Source organism: Vicugna pacos, chromosome 27 (genome assembly GCF_048564905.1).
Source record: "Vicugna pacos chromosome 27, VicPac4, whole genome shotgun sequence".
Classification (NCBI taxonomy): domain Eukaryota; kingdom Metazoa; phylum Chordata; class Mammalia; order Artiodactyla; family Camelidae; genus Vicugna; species Vicugna pacos.
The window spans coordinates 5,778,919-5,802,289 of record NC_133013.1 but is presented as its reverse complement, the minus strand read 5'-3'; the positions used below and the strand labels follow the sequence as shown (position 1 = coordinate 5,802,289).

Here is a 23,371-nt window from a genome sequence, read left to right as displayed (position 1 = left end):
GCAGTAAACCCCAGGCTGGCTGTGGACAGGCTGGGCCAGGAAAGGCTCTTGGCTCAACCACACCTGAGCAGAGTCTGAAGGAATGAGCCGAATGTCGCCAGGTGACCGATGAGGAGGAGAGAGGCATGCGGGACAGAGCAGAACATAAAGAACGTGGTATAATTGTTTAACATCAAGTAACTAAAGACAGCGAGAGTGTTAAAGATGCACAGGATGGTGGAAGAGAGCCTGGAAAATTAGATGGGGCCTAGACTCTCACTCTGTGCTGCCCAAAACCACCAGTACCCACTAGCCACATGTGCTATTTAAACTTAAACTGAAATTAAAATTAAAAAAAAAAATTCAGTTCCTCTGTCGCACCAACCACCTTTCAAGTGCTCAACAGGCACGCGTGGCCTGTGGCTTCTTTCCTGGAGAACGCAGACGACAGGACATCTCCACCACTGGACACTGCCACTCCAGATTCTGCAGGGTCTTAACGCGCCACACCGGGAATCCTGAATTTTATCCTTTAAGTGGCATCAGAATTACCCAGTGATTCTGATTTTAACAGAGCTTGTTAAAAACTAAAATGCTAATTCTCAGCACATATCCTGGAGTGCCACTCCTTCTCAGCACCTTCTCTAGGGTGACAACCACCACAGACGTGCTGGGAACATGGGAGCTGTGATCTCTCCAGAAGGCAGAACCTCCATGGAATTTTCAGGCAATTCTGACTTTATACACAGTGTTCCAGAGCAGCAAAAAAAGAGATAGCTGGTTCAATATTAGAAAATATAAATAATTCATCAAATGACCAAATTAAAGGGGAAAAACTCTCCCAAGTGCAGAAAAATATTTGACAAAGTTCAACATGTGCTCGTGATTTTAAAAATCACAAATTTTAGCAAATTAGGAATAAAAGGGAATTTCCTTAACTTGATCAAGGATATTTATCACAAACACATAGCAAACGTCATCCTTATAAAACCAGGAACAGAAGGGATATCTGCCATTACTATTCCATACTCAACAGAGGTCCTCCCACACAACGAGATGCCCACCACCCGAAAGCGTAAGGAACACATTCAAACTTTTTAAAGTGCCCCTAGCCAGGGGTCCAGAGCTGGGTTCTCAGTGCCCTGAAGGCACACACTTCAGTAAGCGAGGCCGAGAACACACTCACTGTTTATGAGACTGGCAAAAGTTATAGAGTCTCAGGACGTGACCAAGGATAGATACATTTTTCTGAACATCAAGTGAGAGTCTCCACAGGGTCTTGCATTGTTTGCCATTTCATGCATTTTGCTTGTTCGGAGCCTGTCTGTTTCTCAGCAACCAGGACTGCGCTCTTTACATCTTTGGTGAGGGCTTATTATGGCATTAGAGAGGCTGGACATTTTCATGCTCTGCAGAGTCCCAAAGGCCTTATGCCTGTAAGTGGATTACTAATCGGGGTTGCAGCAACAGACTGGCCAAGCCCTTCATTTCAGGGAGAGCTGATCCTGACAGTCACCTGACGAGGTTTTAGGACATCTCTCCTCAGCAACTGAAATGAAACTGAGTGCTCCTGACCCTCGCTCCTTCCTGTGATACAGGTCAGAGGGCCAATCCCAGCCCGTGCTGAAATTATCTCAGAGGGTTTCCACTGAATTAGCCCCTCCACATGTACAATGGCCTCACACAACAGTAAACACAAAACAAGAGGTCAACATTCCAAAAGAAACCTTACCGCTTTGATGATACTGCATAAATTCGAAGTCGTAAAAGGTGAAAAAGGGGAAAGACAGAACTGTGATCAATAAGGGGTTCAAGAGAGCCGAGTCAACAAGGTGGCTCCAACAGGGAGACTGGGGCTTTGCAGGGCTGGGGTGGAGCGAGGATGCGCCCTGCTCAAAGCTCCTCCAGGGATTCTGATGCACAAGGCTGCCGCGCTGCTGCTCAAGATACGAGGACCGATCACAACCATTTACAGCTACACTGAGAGTATTAAGAAAACTGACAAGTAACAAACTTAAAAAAATTTCTAAAGTGTCAAATGGATTTTGTTCTCCGTTAGTGGTTTTCAAATAAGCATCTAAAGAAAAATCCAATACAGAGACCTATGTTTAAAAAAGGAGGATAAAATTACAAAATGAAAGAACTCGGCTGAAAGTGTGGATTTTCTGCTGAGAGTCCACATTTTGACCTGAGACGACGTCACAGCACTTGAAAGCACGGTGTGTTATCATGAAGGAGAGCTGCTGGCATCGAGGCCACAGGCCACTGGAGAAGCATAATCTGACATCTCACCAACTTTATAACAGAGCTGGATCTGTAGTTTCTGGACATTATTTATCCAATAATAAGCTGACTGGTGAAAACTACATCCTTGTGGTTTCTTTCAAGTTAAAAGAGAAAACACAGAACCATAATTCCGGTGTGCACCAGTGCCCCCATGGGGCTGTGTGCACAAGTGCCCCAAAGCCTGCGGGCGCTGTGTGTCTCCCCAAACTGTAGGATCCCCACGGAAGGGCCCGGAGAACTGGAGAGCAGTTCACAGATGGCTTTTTACTCTAGTGATGCCGACTAGAAAAGAAAATCTCAGAAGGCCTAAGGCCACCTAAAAGACTTTTTTCTTAGGTAAGTGCAGGGGACATCCTCTAACTTCAGATCTTATTTGTGGAAACAGCTTTGTCACCTACCTGCCTGCAAAAAGGACTTCTTTAATCCAGCCAATCAATCAAGGTGTCATCCAGAAGTTCAAGGGTGGATTATTGGGCATCTTTCACTCACAAATTAATGAATTCTGACTGCAGTGTGTGGAAATTTCAGGCTTCCTTTGATCTTAAAGATGCAGTTTATGCTTCTGGAACAGCATGGAAGGATATTAAAGGATGTTACCCTATGAGGAATCTTAACAAAACTTTGGCCAAGTGTTATGGTTATGAAGTACCTCTCAAGGAGAAGGAGTCTGAAGGATGTAACATAAAGTGTTCCTGAATATTTTAAGTATTCATTATCAATTGTTATTTTATCTGCAAACACTGTATGAGAAGATACAAGAAGTGACTGACGTGAGTAAGAAAACCCAGTAGCAGAAGAGCTATGGATTGAATAAACTATTTAAAGTATTATCAACCCAGAGATGCCCACGAGGAATGGATGAAGAAAACCATGAGAAGTAACTGAAGCAGGCATCAGGTCACCAAACGCACACGGGAGGTTACTGGATCTGCTGAGCTCAAGTCAGCACATTGTGCAGAACGTGTGCATCTGTGCACCAGACTGCATCGATTTCTACCAGAAAAAAGTATCAAGAATTGGTCTGTTTCAGGAATAAATTTAAGTGGGAATCGAAGACTCTCTCTTACAACTCTCGTACCAGTTACTTTATTGCAACTCTGGGTGAGAACCTTAATGAAGAGAACCCTGACGATCGCGGCTGGTAGCTTGGTGATGAGCCAAAGGATTATTCACTTAACTCCTAGTACAGGATCTACAAGACTTTATTTTTAGACAGTAAGTGAGTTTTCTTCATATAAAAATATAAACTTGAAATATTAGTTGTATTGTTCAAACCTAAGTTATAACTAGTTACATTTTGATAAGAAAAATTAAATTACAAGTATTTTATTATCCAATTTCTATAAATATAGCACCATAAGATAAAAACTATGACTTTCACATATCATCTCTATGGTGTTCACAAGTACCTGTTAAAGGAGTGAAGATGTACTTATACCAAATGCATCTACAGATACTACGTACTGTTCCTACATTTTAACGTATTTACAATACAGTGATACTGGGATAAACTTTTATTATACAGATTATTTAAATTACTACCCATGTTTTGAGGTAACAAAACGTAAAAGATCAATAAAATTAGTAATTTATAAGATCCACAATCAGTTCATGCTGGAGTGAACAGACATTTCATTCTCAACATGTGACTGATACATCTTTCTTCCTTAAAGAGCGGGATAGCACGTGACTCAGCAGGCCAGTCAGCGTGCGGTCACTAACCTACAAGGGGGTAATATGAGACATGATCTCATTGTTTTTCCTCTATCCTTTTAAGAGATTTGTTAAAAAAAAATAGTCGATCAAAATGACATCTGTATACAAAAAGAAAGCAGAGAAGTACATGATTGCTGGGAATTTTCCTTGGTGATACCATCGCTGACATAGATATGTGCACAGAACTATTTTACTTTTATAAAAACTGTTTAAAGTCTACCTGTCCTTTGGGCAAATGCTCAGCTTCCTTTCATGATTCTTACTCAGAAATATAAAGTCATCATTTTGACAATCTTAAGGAAGTGCGCTAAAGTTTAACTACTTCAGCTTTTGCATAAAATCCCACCTTGCCAAAAAAGATTATGCATTTCAACTACCTTTGAATTTTCTGCCACTTTTCTTAAAAGATTACTTTAACTTAAGCTACCAATTAAAGGGAGGGGGCGAGGGAGACGTATCTTCCTTCATCATAAAATACAAGCCGGTGACTGCAGGTGAAATATCTGAAATGATTCTCACAAGCTTATGTTTACAGTCTACTTTTTAAGAGATAATCTGACAAATATTGTCTCCTTTAGTATAAAGAGCTTACTTCTCTTAACAGTTATGAAGCTAATAATTCTACAATCATTAAAGCTCATGTACTTGGAGGCTTCTGATAAAACATAAGAATAAAATGTATACAATGTAAAGTTAGTCACAATATTTAATATTTTCATATTTACCTGAATTGTGGTATTTTTTCCCAACATATTCAAATGCAAAGAGTAGCTGGAGGTCTGTTGGCTGGGAATAATGAGCTATTGCAAGGCATACCTAGGAAAAATTCTACATTTAGAATTGATTTTAACACACTTAGTTAAATGAAATGTACAACAAGGCCTTGAGCACTGGGAGCATCACTCTGGGGCAGTGATTACAGATACTTTTACTTGTTTTCCTGGTGACCTAGAACGGGACAGAGCTCCTGAAGGCCAGGTATCTCATTAAATGTCGTGCCCCAAGACACTGTTTATAATCTTTAGTGAGTACATGGTTAAGTATTCAGTAAGTGTTTGCTGAGTTGAATTTTAACAGGAAAGTAATTTTATTCAGATAAGCAAAACTTGGAAACTAACGAAGCATTCTCCAAAAGGGCAGTGACATATCCACTCCTAAAAAAAAGAAAGAAAAGTTTCACTTTTGGTGGACTGCAATGATTTAATACTAGCAATTTGGAGGCCTTAAAGTAAGGTATGAAATTTTAATGTTCATACCCCATGGATTAAAAATCTAAACTTAACATAAAAGCTGCAATTTTATTTTATTTTATCTTTTACAAAAGATAAAAATTAGAAAGAACCCCAAAAATACATGGGTGGCTCAAAGTAGTACATCAAAACAAACAAAAAAACCCCCAAAACAACAACAAAAAAACTGTGTTTAAGTAAAATGGTTTGAGACAAGGCCTTTGGAATCAAGCAGATCAGGGCCTGAATCTGAGCTCTACGAGCCCCTTGTTACATGCCTTGGCAGTCAGTTCACCTCTTGGAGCCTGGTTTGCACAGCTGTGAAACAGAGGTGGAAGGTACTGCCTAGGGCTGCGATGGGGATGAACAGTCCCAGTGTGGGCCTGGCTAGTCTCTGGAGGAGCTCCACACATGGGAATGTGGTTGCTATTGCTCCCAACTGCTGTTGGACAGAAGGAAGGGTCATGTCTAAGCTTACAAAGCCCTGGATTAGACTATGGGAGAAAATTCTCTTCAATGAGCAAAGAAGAAAGAAGAAATTGAAGACACATGCAAGGAGAGGCTAACAGACGATCTTACTTTAAAAGATTAAATATTTAGAATAAAAAGCATTAAGCCAGCATGATACATTTCTGACAGTGAGCAAGCAAGAAAAGTTTAGTTGTTAGTTCAAGTCAATTTAGTGGTGTCTGGGCAGGGGTGGGGGGTTGATGGCAATTCTATTAACCGGTACATAGATGTCAGTTGGTTGTTTAAAATAAAATTTAAAAGTCTTCTATAGAATAAATGTTTCCTGTCTTACCAAATTAAAGCATACAACTAAGAGAACAGAGTTATCATTAGTTTTAGTTTTGACTAAAGACAACAAAAGCTCCTTGAAAGTCACGTAACATCTTGCTCATCTTAATGCCTGCAGGAGAGCATTCTATGAGAGCCCCACTCAGGAAACTTAGGAGACAGTGATCTCCCTTCCCGGCCCGTCTGTTCAACAGTCTTCTCTAAAGCACTTCTTCCACCACTGAAATCTACACCTGAAAGAGTCCTCATCACTTCCTACTCCTCTGGGCCTCACATTTAGTTTATAAGCTCTGTTGCCCTTTTCTCAAGATCTTCTTTCACTTTAGACCCATTTTTCTGCATTACACAGCCACGTCCTTAAGCCATACTCGCCTGATGACATCTCTGTGGGCTTCCCTACATTCTAAAAAAAAAAAAAAAAAGGAAGAAAAGAAAAGAAATCCATGCTTAAGAATTCTTCTCTGGAGATGACATTTGACCAACTTTGTTCTCCGGGTAATCTGCTATGGTGCCCAGATACTTGCATAATAAATGAAATCTTATTCCTGACTCTTCCCCAGACCGGCTCTCCTCTACCAGACATCCTTTTCCTTCCCACAATCCCTCAGGAGTCTCTAGTAAGAGAACACATGTTGGCGCACCTTCTGTCTGACTTAGTCCTGGCCACCTCGGCCACACTCTGCTTGGGAAAAGAAACCCTTCTCCACTGCCCAGCCAACCACGTTCTCTCTGAAACTGTCATCTCTGTTCAATGCTCATCTCTTCACAAGCCTTCCTAGACTGAGGAGCCAGCTTCATGGTACTGACTGCAGAAATCTTTCTGTTCTCTCTGAATGACAGCAGCTCCAATGTAAAGTCTCCCTTTAGTTACCTGTGCTTTTACAGCTGTACTTTCCAGGTGTTCACACAATAGTTGTGACTGTGGACAAAAAGGAGGACACAGGGGTTCTCTGTTTTTCTTCCACCATTAACTTCAATTCCCCAAGGGTAGACACCACATGTCTCATTTACTCAACAGATACTTACTAAGCCTCCACCGTGTCCTAAGCCCTGGGCTGCAGGAGTGAACAAAATGGACATACATCCCTGTTCTCATCAAGCTTACATTCTACCAAGGAAGACAGACACTAAACAAGATAAACAAGAAAAACTATAGTAAATTAGAGAATTGTAAGTGCTACAGGAGAAAACACAAATCCAGCAAGAAAGAGGATATGAAGTGTTACGGTGAGGGAAGAAGAGAGTCGGTTAATAACTTGGAGAAGGAGACCAGGAAAGACCTCTCTGCGCAGACCTGAGTAAAGTCCCGAAGACCTCTGCATTTCTGCCATCTCTTCGGTAGCTTTCTGGAGATGCTTTGTGCCTAATAGCAGCTGCACTAAAAATACTAGTTAGCAAAATTAGTTCCTAATATACTCAGGAAAATGCTCCAAGCCAATAATACTAGATACCACTTTCTCTGTGACATTTAGAAAGCAGTCATGGGCCTTGCTTATACAAAAGCAATCCACAGATCATTGTTGATGGAGTATGTTTTTTATGGCCACAAAGCAAAAACAAAGTCTACCTGTTGGGCAAAAGCCAACATTGCCCGTTTCTAAAAAGCCTTTAAAAATAGCACAACATCACATTTATAAAGGTTAGGAAATAAATGAGCTTATCTAAGAACATCCAAATTTAAAGAAGACTATAAAAATATTGTGAAACAAACTCACTTTAATCACTTGCACGATGGTTGGTTTGGGGGGAAGAGGACACAGCCTGAACTAAAGTTGTTGTTCAGCAGTGTAACTACAAGCTCGTATGACTTATCAAGTACCTTGAGCAAGGGGTATCTTTGGGGACCCAGACAAAGGCACGCACAACTTGTGTCATCTGGGTTACATTCATGCTGTCACTGTAAGACACTTTGAGAACAAAAAGAAAGCCAGGAGTTCTCTTCCTTGAGCTTTTTCATACACACTATTTAAAACGCCTATGCCCACAATCCTAGGTTCCATCACTAACCGTTTAAGAGACTTAAAAAAGTAGGTCTCATTTTTATGTAAAATTATTCTAATTTTGTAATGTATTCCCTAAGCACTGAAATATTTCAGAAGAACTCTACATCTTTAAAAACTGCCTCTGAAATACTTCATTTGCCCTGGCTGTCACAGGAAATGAAGAAACTCTTGGTATCAAAGACATTAAATTATGGTAAATACTTTATTGGAGGAAAAAAAAGTAATCTACTTTTGAAGTGATTTTTGGACCATGGCTGACACTCTCGTCTGGACAGAAGCCACAAGTACCCACAGCTGCTGGTTCCTTCTCGCAGACCAGCTTGGGGGCAGCACTGGAGAAGCTCAAACCACGTTCAGTTCGAGCACTCGGGCAAACAGAACTGGTTTCCTATATTTCTGTGGTCTGAAAGCCACCATGGAGTAAGTCGTGGATTCAAGGCAAAAATGACAATTCAGAAAAGGCCAGCTTGTTCTTTAAATAGATGAGTTGAATTTTCACTTTTAGAAAGTACGCCTGAGCAAGTGGTTCACAACCAAATAATTTGAGAATAAAGTGGAGACAAATGGCATATATTTTACTTACCATCTTTTTATATATATATATAACATTCATATATACATATGTCTTTTTATAAGTGATAAATCACAAACAATTTTTTGCCCCTCAGTTTCAAGCAAAAGTTCTTCAAAAGGAAATGGTGGCTCAAAGTTGCTTTGAGGCTAGATGTCCAACTCTAGATATCCAAATTCCTTTTTTCTTTAAGCAGACTTTCCCCAAATATCCTTCTTTACTCATGACAGCCCAAGGATAATGAGGATGAATGCTAAGGAATCCAGCAGCAGAGTCATCTGATTCCGTCATAATACTATTTAGGAGATACCAGGTAGACTACCAGAAGGCTTTGCAGCAGTATTTAACAAAATGTGAACCAATTTAGCATGTCAAGATTTCACAATTCAAACAGGAATATAACTGCATTCAGTATTTCCAAAAATAATCTATGGTTTACCCACCAGAGAACTCGGAACATGGACCTGGTCATTTTAAATCTATTTATAAAAATCAAAGCATTTCCAGAGAAAACATAGCATTCAAAATTTCTGGGAGGTAAAATCAAGCTGCAACTTCCCAACTGTTACCTAACTTTAGATGAAAACTTTCACTCAAAATAAAAGAGTATGCTAGAACATCATTTAACTCATGAAGCCATGAAGCTTTGGCAGCCATACATGACTTAACCCTCTGTGTTTGAAAACATGTCAATCAGAGTAAAATATCTCCATTTATATTCTTTTTTTCTTTAATTGAAGTATAGTCAGTTACACTGTGTCAATTTCTGGTGTACAGCGTAATGTCTTGTTTTATATTCTTAATGCCTGTATTGCCCCCCTTATGACTGTACAAAAACAAAAAGAGTGTTTCTTTTCGGTCTGAGGTAACTGCTTTTTATATTTTAAGACAGTAGGAAAAGGATTTTTGCCACAAACTTGGTCTTGGGAAAGAACATAAGAAACTGGACCAGCCTAGCGTGTCTTGTGTAGACAGCTCAATAAGGCCCACTGTAACACTTAACAGCAACAACACATAAGGATATTCTGAATTTCCAGAGCACTTTTTACCTCTTTCACTCATTTGGAAACTCATCTTTTATGTTGCTACTTTGTACTGCTATTTAATTTTCATTTGTTCATGTTTATCTCCTCAACTAAACTTAGCACATTGCCTCACACATCAAAAGTGACCAACGAGTATTCTAGATGGCACCAGAATGAGCCAAATAATCATGATTTCCAATCACTAAGATATAGTAGAGAATAGGAGAGATGTAAATTTTCTGAAAGAACCAAACTGGGCCACTGTATCAATTTCTTACTTAAAAAATATCCTGTCCGAACTCAGTCTCATCAGATCTATGGTGTCCTCTATTCTTGAGATGCTACCCATTCTAAAGTAAACCGTTTCATAAGCAGAGTCCTGATGCTTTGATTAAATTACAACCATATTTAAGTTCAAAAAAAGTAACCTGGCTCAACTGTTTTACATACAGTCTGCTACCTAATTAATTTCTTAAGTCTTTCTATATAAGAATAGGCATCTTAAATTAGTAAAATGCCAAAATCACAAACTGCAGAACTGAACAGCTGAAATGGGCCATCAAAGTCTTCCAGCTGAATTCTCCACACCACAGCATGCAGACAGATGGTCACGTACTCTACTTGACAACTTTCAGCTGTGGATCCCACCATCACTCTGCTATGTAACCTAGTTGCAATGGTCAGGCATTTTTAGATATTCATCTCATGTTTGCCCTTCTGTGAAGAAACTGTTGACTCTAGTTCTAAAAATAAATCTATCGCTTCCTCACCAAAGTATATGAAGACAGCTGCCTTAAGATCTTTCTGACAGCTTCGTTTGTTATCAACAGAACATTCACTATAGTAAGTCTCCTGACCATGGAACACAAAGGCACCACTTTTGGTGGTACAAAAGCTCCCTCACTGCCTCCCTGTGCCCCGTATAGGAGAGCAGGCTTCCCCTGGAAATTCTGTTCTTATTCTCTGCATCTGCTGCACCAGAGACTGGCTCAAGGGGCATTAGGACCGTCAGCTTCACTCCTCTGCTAACACCAAAATGTGGAAACCAAGAAGTAGGAATTTCTGCCTTTGAATCTTACTCCATGAGTTTGCAATAAATGTTCCCCGGAAGGCAGAGGGAAAACAAGCCAATTAAAAAGTCCTTAGCTTTTAGCTGCCCTTGTGGAATATCAAATTATTAATTCATGAAAATTTCTTTAAAGTGCTAATAATTATTAGGTCCCTACAATTACGTAGCCCTTATGTAACCTAAGTCTAGCCTTTAGTTTGTTGATAAAATTCTGAGGTACAGAATTAAAAGTCTTACCAAACCTCAATTACAGTATATCACCACCTTTTCAATCTTTTTAACCCAGGGGGGGAAAAAAAGCCAGTAATGGTCTTAATGTAAAAGACATCCATGATAGTTTTTCATATTTTAGGAGCTGATAAAAAAATTATGTAGAATACTTAAAGCAGCCATAAACTAGTCCAAGGAAATAGTTCTATTAACATTCCCGGCTTTGACTTTACGTAAGGAGATATCAAATAACTTCCCCTAAAAAACCCAAAAAAATTAAAAACTGAGCAAGTGAGAAATGAGAACTTCCATATAGAGCTGCAACTGGCAAACACAGTGTAAAATCCAGAATCTGATAAAACTTAACAGGATTACCTTTTTGGCACTTTCGGGACCTGATTCATCGAAGCGAAATCTGACAATTCTGAAATCTTTACAGTAAATAATCAATTCTGTTGGATTAAATTTCAGTTTCTGGTTTGGGCCTAGGACTTTCTGCTTCCTCTTGTGGTCATTCACTGAAAAAGAAAAAATAAAAATTTCTTTCTGCTTACTCACTCTCCTCTTAGTAAACTTTAACAAATTCTTACTGAAAACAACTGGAAGGTCATCCACCACCTAAGTACCACTTCTCTGGAATGTTTCACATTTGTATGTAATTCCTAGAACTTTTGGGGGTCAGTTTTAACTTTGTTTTTGACAATATTAAAGATTTTTTTTGCACAATACCACCACCTCTACATTTAGTTGCACAATACCACCACCTCTACATTTAGTGATTAAAATTTTAACTAAAAAGACAAATACTAGAAAATATAAAAACCCATACATTCTATATCCCCATTTAAAAATAATTTATTAATTTCATTTTCATTACTTTTCCTGGAATTTAAAAAAAAAAGGGAAAAAACCAGAAATAAAATTCCAACCCAAGTATTTGAGGTATGACTCTTCAAGCAATAATTCCAGAATAGAACCAGCTTTTATGGACTGAGTAAGGAATAATACATACCCGTGACTATCTGCTCAATACATGTTAAAGGGACATCATGTTCACCTAGAAGAAGGTTTTTGTAATGGAATTTCTGAAACAAAAAAGCATGTTCATGTTAATTCTTTTCCCAAGAACTTCATGTAATACGAGCCTTACTTTTAAGTGTGATGAGAAAGTGCGACTGTTATCTCTAAAAAGAACAAAAAGCTTTTTGCCTGTGCAGCTCTGACAACTCTAAGGATGCAGGATGATCAAGCAGACTTCAGCAGTACAGTAAGGAGGAAGACAGACACACGCTGTGTTCACATTCTCTCCACCTTTCACCCTACACTCTAAAAAACAAAATTAGGCCAAATTACACACTGCAGTATCGTTATAACATACTAGATGTGTAATATACTGCCAATCACTTCATAGGCAAACATTTGCATTTCTAGTTCTGGTTAAACTGTCATTAAAATAATAAAGAAAATGGGGCTCCTAAGTCATCAGATTTTAATGGGTAAAATCATGGCTCAATTTTTACACTGGAGATTTTAGAGCAGAAAATAACTCTTTAGAGCAGAAAGTCTACTAGAAATAAAAATCTTGAGGCAAACTACAGCTTATTTTTTAAATCCATTTTTTATACACATTTTCACACTAAGGACAACACAGTTGATGCTATCAGCCTTCTGTTGGTAGGGCACTGGTTAATTTTTCCTACTAGTGGTATTGGACTTAAGCTATTCCAGGTGTATGTGTCTCATTTACAGTGAAATCTGGGGCCAAAGATCAAAATGAAGCTAAAAACAAAAGGAAAACCCCGAGTCCACAGTCGAATAAGCTGGTGTCACTACATACCAGGTATCTGCAAATGCCTTAAATTTAGTCTAAATACAACTACAGGAGATGGCACTGGACTGAAATACACGTATCCACAATTAGACACTTGAAGCAAAAGTTTAGAATTAATATCCAAATACTTAATTAGAAAACAATTACCACCATAAATAAAGGTCTAGGGGGTAAAAGTGTGTAACACTTTACAAATTGAAATGAAAAATAAGTTGAGGGAAAGTCCAGGATTTTTAAGTTAGTGAAACGAATGATTGAACTTTTAAAAAACCAAAGTTATATGGATCTGTTGTTTTCCAGTAAGAATATAAGATAGCAAGAGTTATTAAAGAAAACCTTTATCAATATTTTTCTTCATTCTAACTGTACTAGAAATTTGAAATGAGAATTTGACTTTTTTGAAAAATACTAGTTAAAAATACTATAAAATGTAAAATGTGCAGCATTTATGAGATTATTTGCTATATAATTAAGTACTTCTCTTTATGACTAGTACAAAGGGTATCTTTTTTTTGATGAGTAGGTTAAAAGATTTAGAAGAAAGGAAATAAGAAGTCTTATTGAAAAGGATATATAAGCAAAGATCACAGAGGATAAACAAAGCAAGGTGACTTAAAACTATCTCACTAATTGTGCTCAAGTCTCATCATTCTCCTTGAGCTTCATTTTGAATTTTACTATAACACATTCCAACTTTATATTAATCACTGATTAATAATTTTATTGTAATGTTTCCGTATCTATGCTTTATGGAATAATATATACTGATTAAAGTCAAGAGCCTTGATTCAATTAAGCAGCATACATATAAAACATACCTGCAGTGGCATTGGGTCATCTGTAATAAAGGAAATTTTGAAGTTACTGCATATCAGTTTCCCCCACAAATCGTACTGACTTGTGTCCGAGGCAATGCATTTTCTCACAAAATTGACTTCATTTACGACGATTTCTCCTTTACAAAAAGAAACATATCACTGTGTGAGCTACAACCACACCACAAAAGGCCAACAGTCACTGTGTGACCTAGAAGGAAGGTTTCATGGTGATAAGAATAAACACTGAAGGCCCCCAGGTCCAGGAGCGCCTTTGTCCTCACAAGAGTAACAGCCCCAGTGAGGCACTCGCTCGTTTGTGAGATACAGAAACAGAAGCACGAAGCTTGAAGATGAGATGGTTCAACCAGAGGGGCTGAACAGGGGCCTGTACGCCTTACTACTATGCTCTGCTGCCTCTTGTTATGTATTTACCGAAAGGAAATCCAGAGAAGAAATAAACACCATCGTCGAGTTTCTACTTGACGGACTGTTTGTATTTTATTAACATGAGACTTGATTTCCCAAACCAATGTCTTCGATTCCTTTTGTAAGGGATGAGAAACAGTTCAGGGTTAATCTCACAATTACTAATGAAATTTATTTATTTAAAAATAGATTCCATAAAGCCAAATTGAATTTCCCTCTGTACTCAAATTATAACTTAGTTGGCAATAAAACTTTAAAATAGTTTTAGAGTTAAAAGGAAAGATTAAAGAAATAAATATAAGAAACCAAAACAAAAGTTACCATGTTCTTTAAAAAGAATAATTTTCTATAACTGATTTAAAGCTCAGTCATCATTAATCCTTAACTTCAAGTACTAAAATGCAACCAGACCCAGGGACATTTGTAAGCAATCAGTCTCCAGGGGCAATGGTAGAAAAGTCAGCGTTCTGATCTACCCTACCTATTTCTCTCAGTACAGGAACCTTCCACAGTGACGGACAGAACCTGTTTGCTGACAAGCCCCCAACACCCACCAATCTGTAGATGGAACTAGAGTCTCAATATAATCCCCTCTCTTAACTAAAACGTTATGATAAATTTGAATTGCAAAAATAACTTTTATTCAAAGTTCTTACAAATGCACAAGACTAGTCTTAAGAATCCTAACCAAACACCTACTTGGGGATGAAATTCAAATTCTCGGCTCAAAGCAACGGAGTCTCTTTCCCCTCTGAAGACAAGCGTCCTTCATGTGGCCACCAGGCCTGGCACCTCCACCACTGTGCTCCCACCCTCATTCTCCAGCCACAGGGGCCTTTTAACCCCTCTCAGGGGCCCAACTGCTTCCACTCATGGGGTCTCTGCACATGTTGCGCCATTGCCTGGAATATTCCTTCCTTCTCCCTTGGCCTAATCACTTTCTCAGGAATGCCTTAAAACAAAACAAAACAAAACAAAACAAAACAAAACAAACCCTCTGTGCCCAGAAATGAACTCCCTCAATCACAGTATCATTTACCTGTAATTCCTGGCATTTATCACAGCTGCACTTATGTACACTATGTAACATCTTAAATCCGTGCCCATCTCACACACTCCATGAGCGTGGAAGATGGACAGATTTCTCCTCAGCTGACTTTCTAGTGACGCTCAGCATGTGGCAGGTGCCTGCTACTACATGAGTGCTCACCACCTGAGGGTCGCAATCACTTCACTGCTCCTGGTTCGCCAGACCACCACTGCCAGCTGAGCAGAAGCTGGACCAGACAGACAGAAACCAGTCATTTAATGTGGCCAAACAGCCAGGAGAGTCAGAAGGTCAGTGCCAGGTGGTAAACTTATGTGAAGTCAGAAAAATGTCACAGAGTCGCTCCTGCTTGCCCACCACATGCACAGAGAGCTGTAAAGGCTACCAGGGAGAGTGTGTCAATGTTTTCCTAGCTGATTATTTCAACAAAAACCCATAAGCTAAGAAAGGCAGGTAAGGGACTTGGACCCAAAAAGGTTCGGTCACTTTCCTAAGGTCTTAAATACAGTGAAAAGTACATTTGGAACTTACAAGTAAGTGTTCTGATTTCAAATCTAATACTTGTTTCTCTATACTTACCTAGAATTAAATAAACTTTATTGAGATGCAGCAGGTAACAAAACTGAATTAAAGACTCAAAGTACTAGGCTTAACTGGATTATAACAATAAAATATTTTAAATGACAAAAATATACATCGAAACTCATCAAATAATTCAAATACATAAAATTTAAATCTTCTGTAACTCTCTGGACACAATGTTTACCAACTGCCATATCAGAAGCAGGCTACCGAATACTCAACCCTCTTCTCCCCATCAGAAAATCCTAGCTACCAGTTTTAAGAGGGCCCTTAACTTGAAGTGGGATGGGGGAACAGGACTAACTAAATGAATCATTCCCACTTCAGGTAGTTTGAGGACACACTCTTGCAACACTGACTTCTTTATACCAAAACTACTGTCTCACTAAGTAAACCTACATCACTTCATGCTGTGCTCCTGTCCTTAACTAGCCGATTCATCCAAAGACTCTCAAAACAATGCTACAGAAATGCACCCAGCTAGCACTTATGATTCATACATATTTCTTCTGTGTATTATACTCAAAAAAAGTTTACTTAAAAAAAAAAAGCCATACCAAAGGATTTGAGGTTCCTGAGAAAGGGAGCAGGGGTAATCATGGAAAGAAAGATGGAGGGCTTTTGGGACAGGACATCGCAGCCACACCAGTGCTATCAGCCAGGAGGATTTAGGATGCACGCACTCAGAGCCAGCACTTCTCCACCAACCCAACTCTCTTCCCCAAGACACAAATGTAACGGATCAAGTCCACAAGTACACCGAGAATGAGACAAACATAAAAGGAGGAGAACACATTTAATGGGTCCCAGGGTTGGCCAAGCCAGATGCAGCCCCTGGTGTTTGTAAATAAAAATTTACTGAAACGTAGCCAAGCCCATTCACTCATGTCCTGTCTGTGACCACTTCCACGGGACAAAGGCTGAGCTAAGTACCTGCAACAAGAGACCTGATGGCGGGCAAAGTCTGAAACAGTTATTGTCCGGGTAGTTCACAGAAAAAGTTTGCTAACCTCTGTGCTAGAGATGGTTACCTAAGTGACAACTCTTCGGACTGTGAACCAGGGCTTGGAAAAAGCATGTCGGCAGCACTTCCTGTCAGAGGATGAGTACTTTTAATCTACGATGAATGGTGCTCTCAGAGAGCTCGGGAGGCCCACTCAGCAGAGCTGAGGAACCACAACCTTCCCCTGGAACACATCTGTGACAGTCAAGTCAAGAGACTCCTTTCTCACTGATGGGCAGCAGCCCCTAGTAGAAGGTGAAGCTGGAAATCCAGGTCTAACTCCTCTGGCCCCCGTTCTCCATCTTAAAAAAGCAAAATGAAGCACAAACCTGTGAATGAACTCTGTGGGGCTAGATCAGGATCTGAGATGAACTCAGGCATATACACAAAGGTGGAGAGAAAGAAACAAAGGGAGACATATGTGTGCATGCACAAGGGTTAGTACACACGTGCGTACTTTCCACCATCTCCTGAGAAGACCTGAATGCAGTGACTCTCCAGGAACAAAGCACATTCAGTGCTCGGATCTTGGTCTCTACAAACCATTCTTCAATAAAAGGAACCAGGACTCCCTGGAGAAATGTGTGATTCCAGGGGTGGGGTAGGGGAAAAACATGATGAGTCTGGGGCTTCTGACACTTCCAGAATGCCAGAAAGTAAAGAAAGAGAGAAAGAAAGAAAAAAAAAAGGCAGGGGAAGGAGGGGAGTGAAAGAGGGGGAGGGAGGGAGGACAAAAGGATGCCGGGTCCATCAGCAAAGCTGGAGTCGTGTCACAGGGGAAGAGACTAAGGAGACATGGTATGGAGGTGCCCTGGCTGGGACCCTAAAACAGATAATGGCCATGAGCGGAAACACTGGGGAGACGTGAATAAAACCTGCAGCTTAGTTAATGGTACTGTTAATTTCTTAGTCTAGCTAAATGCATCAAGGTTACCAGATACTAACATTAGGGGAAGCTGGGTGAAGAGGATGTGTTAACTATCTGTGCTCTTTCATAAATCCAAGTTTATTTAAAAATAAAAACTACTATATAAGAAAATGGACAAGGAATATGAAACAACAGCAAAAGTCAAATAGGGACCCGCTGGGCTATGGTCTTTCAAGGAAGACTGTCACACAGATTTTAGAGTGGAGACTAGACAGGAGCCCTCGGGAGAGCAGGAACAGAAGTAGGGCGGGATGGAGGGAAAGAGGAAAAGAGAAGGAGGGCACTTCCGGGAAGACGCTGTGCCTGGGACTGATTAGTATGAGACATGTCATTAAATAAGCATCAGGTTAACCTGGCATGAGTTTTATTTGGTAACATTCAGTTCTGTTCACATGGAACCAGTCTTTAACGTGGATCCTGCTGCACAGCTCTCTGCTCATGTAGCAATTTTCTGCTCGTACTTTGTGAAAAAGGAGGAATGTGGGGTGGGATCTGCCCTAAGCTGCCACCATGTAGGGCAGTTCTGCGGGCCAGAAAACCAGCCAACGGACAGGACAGGAAAGAAACAAGGCAAACAAAGAGGCCTCTTCTCAGAGAGGACAGATACAGAAACAGAACACTGAGACTACTCTTGCTACATTTAAAATTAGCGACCTTGAGAAGGAAACTTAAAACAAAAGCTTCAAAACCCCCGAGGACCACGAAGTCTTCCCAGAGACTGTTGAGGCGGGAGCTGCGCTGTGCCGGAGGGCTAGAGAGGCCAGCCCCGCTCACCTCTGGTGGCCCAGCGGTGGGACAAGCCCAGCCATTGAGGGAAGGCTGTCAGCACCAAGCTCTTTCCAGCACACCACTGGTAGGAAGCTACCGGGGAGCCGCACCAAAGAAAAAGCGGGACATCAACTTCAGTGCAGGGTAAGCAAAATCACCACAGAAAAAATTAAATGAGAAGATGATGGGCCAAGACTTTTCATTATAACCAGGGGAGGAATTAGGAAATTACCTAAGTTTGTTTTCTCAAGACCCTTCCATCTGTAAAGATAAATAAGAAAAGACATAAAATTAAAATTAGTAAGTAAGTCTCTGAGTGGTAGAGCCAGGCAAGTTTTTAACTCCCCAAGAACCAACAATCATGTCACACTGTCTTTCGTAACACCTTACTCATTAAGAAAGTCAATACACATGTGATGAATTAAAATAATTTCCCCACAAATTTTAGCTTGAAAAATAGTTTAAGACAAAGCCTCACTCTATACAGGAGCTAATTTACCTAGGAGTACGCACAGGCCAAAAGCATAATTCAATTCGTGGCTTTACATACAGTGAGTGACTGTCCCAGGTTGCCTGGGACTGAGGAGTCCCGGTTTCAGGGTATTCCAACACTAAAACCAGGACAGTCCAATTGTCACCTGAGCAGGAGATAAATTCACGAATTAAAGTGGCCTAAAAATTATTGAGAGAAGTTGAAATTACGTAGAAGACAAGCATAAAACATCTGATGCCATCACTGGTCCTTACAGGGTCACACACGATACAAAAAAGGCGTGTAATCAAGTACCATGTCCAGTAAGTGCCTCCCAGGATGGGGGCTGGAGGAAGGTTAGCAGTGCAGACCTCAGGAAGAGATGAGAAGAAAAATCTCTAAGGCAGGTGAGGGTTAAGACAGAAAGAATATGTATGTGACAATAATAACCGAGGCCTAAATAAGGAATACAGTATCTGGAGAGAGCAAGGAACCAGTCTGACTGAAGCAAGTATCAACACTGGGAAACAGCGCAGAGGCCAGCAAGGTGAGCATTAGCAAATCACAGAGGCTACAGAGTTTGGAGTTTACCCTGTGTAAGCTGGATTTTACTTCTGGAGGTTCATGAAGCATTTCTGAGCACGAGCTGCAAGATACAGACGGACTGAGAGTTAGGAGTAAGGAGGTGGCCTGAGGTGGTCCAGGTGAGGTACAGACCCAACGCTAGACACTGCAGTTGGCTACACTGTTCACTGTTCCAAGGATGTGTCACAAGCCCTTCCGTCTTTCAAAAGCAAGGTATCTAAGGATGAAAATGCTACAAAAATCAGTCTACAATTACCTCTAAAGCTTATCTACAAAAAAGGTATTAAAAAACAAAATGAAACACAAAGCACCTGACAGAAACAGTCTTTGCTATAAGGGATTCACAATCCAACTGAGGAAATAAGACTGTGAGGCAGAAAACAACCATACATAAATGGTCCAAACAGTGAATATGTTTAAAAAAAACAAAAAAGCAGATAAACAAGACATCTATCCAACAATGGCTACTTTCATTTTCCAGATGGCCCAAGGTTGCAGGCTTTTCTGATCTGATTACCGAAGACTCTTGACAATCAGCGCATTCACGATTGATCTCATCTCATCGCCAACCCCACACCGGAAGTGCTGCTGGCACCGGGATGCAGAGGGCAAGGCCCCTCCCGTTCCCAACCGCTCCCTCAAATTGGGGGCCTGCACGACCTCTGCTCCCCTCTACTGATGCGCTGGCCCATGAACTGAGACTACGGGCAGGACCCCGTCTTTTCCAGCTTTCCACTGCTCTACCTGCGGAACGACCCCTTCCTGTTAGACACAGTACTGCAAGGCGTCCCTCCTCCCGCCTCACAGAGCCCGCAGATCATGTCCCTCGGTGAGAGAGAGAAAAGGCCGGGCAGCCCCACTCACTGCAAATCTCACCCCCTCACGACAAAGCCGCTGGCACTCCACCAGCCTCCGCCTCGGCACAGCAGCAACAGGAAGTCCACTGACTCCCAAGACATTCCGTCTTCAGGCAGCTGACACTGTCTGAGAGCCGCTCCTCAGGCTGGATCAAAATCTGTCCCTGCTGCGGAGCGGCAGCGCCAAGGGCAGAGCTCCCATCACCTCGCTGGGGTACGCCCTCCAGGATGCCATCCATCCACACACTCGCCAGTTCCAAAGCCCAACTCTGTCCCCTAATGTCACCGCACAGTCAGGGAGGCCCTACTGCTTAGCGGTTAAAGGTACAGCGTAGGAGCTGGGCTCATAATTCTGCTCTGCCCTTGCGAGCTGGGTGACATGGGGTGACATCGGGCAGGTTACTTAACCTCTACAACCAGGCACAGTGTTCTCACCTGTCAGATGAAGAGAAATTGGTACCTGCCTGGCAGGCCTGTTCTGAGGAGTAGCCTGTAAGCCATGTCCTGTATTAGTTAAGGATCTTAATATAAAGTGTCAGAAACAAGCCTGGAACTAGCTTAGCAAAAAGAAGAATTCCATGGCTTTGGTGTCAGCTGGACTTCCAGAAAAGTGGAACACCGGAACTTGAACACCATCAGGACTCTCCCCTGGCGTTTGGCCTCTACCTCTCTCCACACGCAACGCTCATCCTTCCGGACAGGTTTTCTGGAGCTGAGGCCACTGACCGCACTACGAGAAAGGTATCTTCCCTTAGAACCAACCCAAAAATACCCAGAGGCAACCCTGTGCTTATGCTAGCAGGCTGTGTCCCTGCTGGCCAAACCAGAACCCCAGGCTGGGTGGGGGCAGGGAAGAGGAATTTGTTGAAAGAGGGAGGGTGCATTTTTCAGAAGATGGTGGAAGTAATTGATGTTCTCTGTGTGAGTGCTCATTAAATTGTACCTATACTATCGTAAGAATTTCACTGAGTGATTTCTAGCTCCAATTCCACAAAACAGGTATGCTACAAAAATAATTCAGAGAACCAACAGCAGAGTTCTTAACCTTTTATTTTGCTAACTTAAAAAAAAACAAAACCTTTTTTAAAAGCCACAGCTACCATCGCCATCATTTAACGAGAAAATGATCTACACCAAGAAAGCTGGAAGGACATACTCTCAGAATTGACAAGCCTGTCAATCAAGTCAATTTAGCATTAGGGGAAAAAAGTAGCATTTTTCTTAATTTTCTCAATGTGATCCAGGGCTGCTGAAAATTTCACCCAGATCTGATGACAGCCAGGCCCTGACTAGACTTTGGAAACCACTGACCCAGGTCACGGTCCTCTGCCTTGGCCATGGGCAGCCTGGAGCCCGCCCGGGCCCAGCTGTGATTCCACCATACACCTCCTCCAGCGCAGAGCTGGGCATCGGGAGGAACTCACATGCTCAGTGAGTGGGTCCAACAGTCCAGCTGCTATCAACACAGACACAGGCACAGCCTGGCAGTACCTGCTGTCACCAGTGCATGCTGGAACACATACACACACACGCTTTAAAATTCATACTCACCCTAGCTTCAAAAGGACTGGGGTGATTTTATATACACAACACAATCATTAAAGGATGAGATTCAGGAAATGATGGGAAGACGAAGAGAAAGCCCAGGCAGAGGCCAGATGCTCAGACAGAGCACTGGATTTCAGCCCCAGGCTCAGATACAGTTTTCTTGAGAAGTGTGGCTCTGGGAGAGAGCAGAGACATGTGGCTTAAAATAAGAGTCTTCCTCTTCGGCCTAAATCTGAAAGTTGGAGTGTATGTATGTATGTGTGTGTGTGTGTGTGTGTGTGTGTGTGTCTCTGTGTCTCTATGGGGGCAATTTTAGCAGGTGGTCTGAGGGGTCCCTTCATTCAGTCACTAACTCAAGCCACACCTCAATGTACTCTGCTTACTTCAGGGCCACAAAACTGCACCAGGTACAATCTCCATCTCGAGGAGAATCATGAATCAGGCAAGTCAAAAACTACTAACATAAACCATAGTGTAAATTAAATCACTGGTCAGTTTCTTCTGTTTCCTTTGTTTAATAAAAGATGAAGATCCTTTTAAATTTAGCCTCGTTAGGTTCCAACAGAGCACTGGGCAACCGCACACAAATAAACAATTGGCCTTGTGTTTTAATTTTCATCTGCTTATTGAATTAAAAGTTCAAACCCTGGGCAGCTGAAGTAGGATATCCTTGAACCCAAGGCATTATGTCAAAACACAACATCCAACACTGTATCTCTGAACAATCACTTCCTTGTTTCGTGTGCCTCTGTTAAAGCCACAGGTGACTTGGCCAAGTTTTCTCTTGGTTTCTGACCATAAGGAAGGCCAGAACTTTATTATTAAGCTCTTTGAGTAAAAGCCCTAACCTAGCCCAGGTCTTTAGATCACCAACACTTCAGGTGTTTTCCACCTGTCTTCCACATTTCACAGGTAGGGGGTTGTAGGCTACAGGCCAAAAAAGGAGCCACAGAGGTTCCAGTGGCAGAGACGGGACTGAGAGGTGAAGCAGGGAAGAGAGACTACAGCCAAGTAGCCAGACAGAGAGAACTGGGAAGAATGTGGGAAGGCCAGCAACGAGAAGGTAAGAACAGAAGGGGTGGGGAAGGAGGGCAAAAGACACATTCATTTAGGATTGACTAAATGTTCTGAGGAGAAGGTTAGGTACAGAAAGCACACTGGGTGCCAAAGCCATCCTGTATGCAGAGCCAAAGAGGAAAAACATGGGTTCAGACTTAGCAATTCTAGGACGAATAAACCACATACAGTCTGGACATGGGTTTACATCTTCCCCAGAAAACTCGGACTTTTTAATAGAAAGGTAAGTTTTTAGTTAATTCTACAGAACAGATAATCTTTCAATGTAAAGTTCTTCAAGCTTATGGAGATTTAGTAACTCTTTTTGTGAACATATCTTAAATATCAAAGTTAATTTAAAAAAAATCAAGCATTATGATTTGTAGCTAAGACCTTGTGGTTTATTAGTGTCCAACCACAGTATTGGTAGGGCAGAATCAAAGCTTAAGAACAGTGCCTGTTCAGACAAAGTAAAAGAAGCCAAAGTTCAATAGCTCACAGGCAGTCATTCAGGACGAGGAGTGTTTGCCACAGTGGACTTTTAAATGTCTGGAGTGACTAAG

The 23,371-nt window shown here is 41.2% G+C and overlaps 1 protein-coding gene across 1 annotated transcript in view; it reads right to left on the bottom strand.

Annotated features, from left to right (window-relative positions):
* Positions 1 to 23,371, bottom strand: part of MTMR10 (myotubularin related protein 10) — a 45,350-nt gene that overhangs the window by 19,245 nt on the left and 2,734 nt on the right. The window contains exons 3-6 of the mRNA XM_072950665.1: positions 13,536 to 13,672; positions 11,899 to 11,971; positions 11,262 to 11,404; positions 4,707 to 4,797 (exon numbers count right to left, since the gene is read on the bottom strand). Coding sequence (XP_072806766.1) covers positions 4,707 to 4,797; positions 11,262 to 11,404; positions 11,899 to 11,971; positions 13,536 to 13,672 — 444 coding nt within the window. The remainder of the gene's footprint in view (positions 1 to 4,706; positions 4,798 to 11,261; positions 11,405 to 11,898; positions 11,972 to 13,535; positions 13,673 to 23,371) is intronic.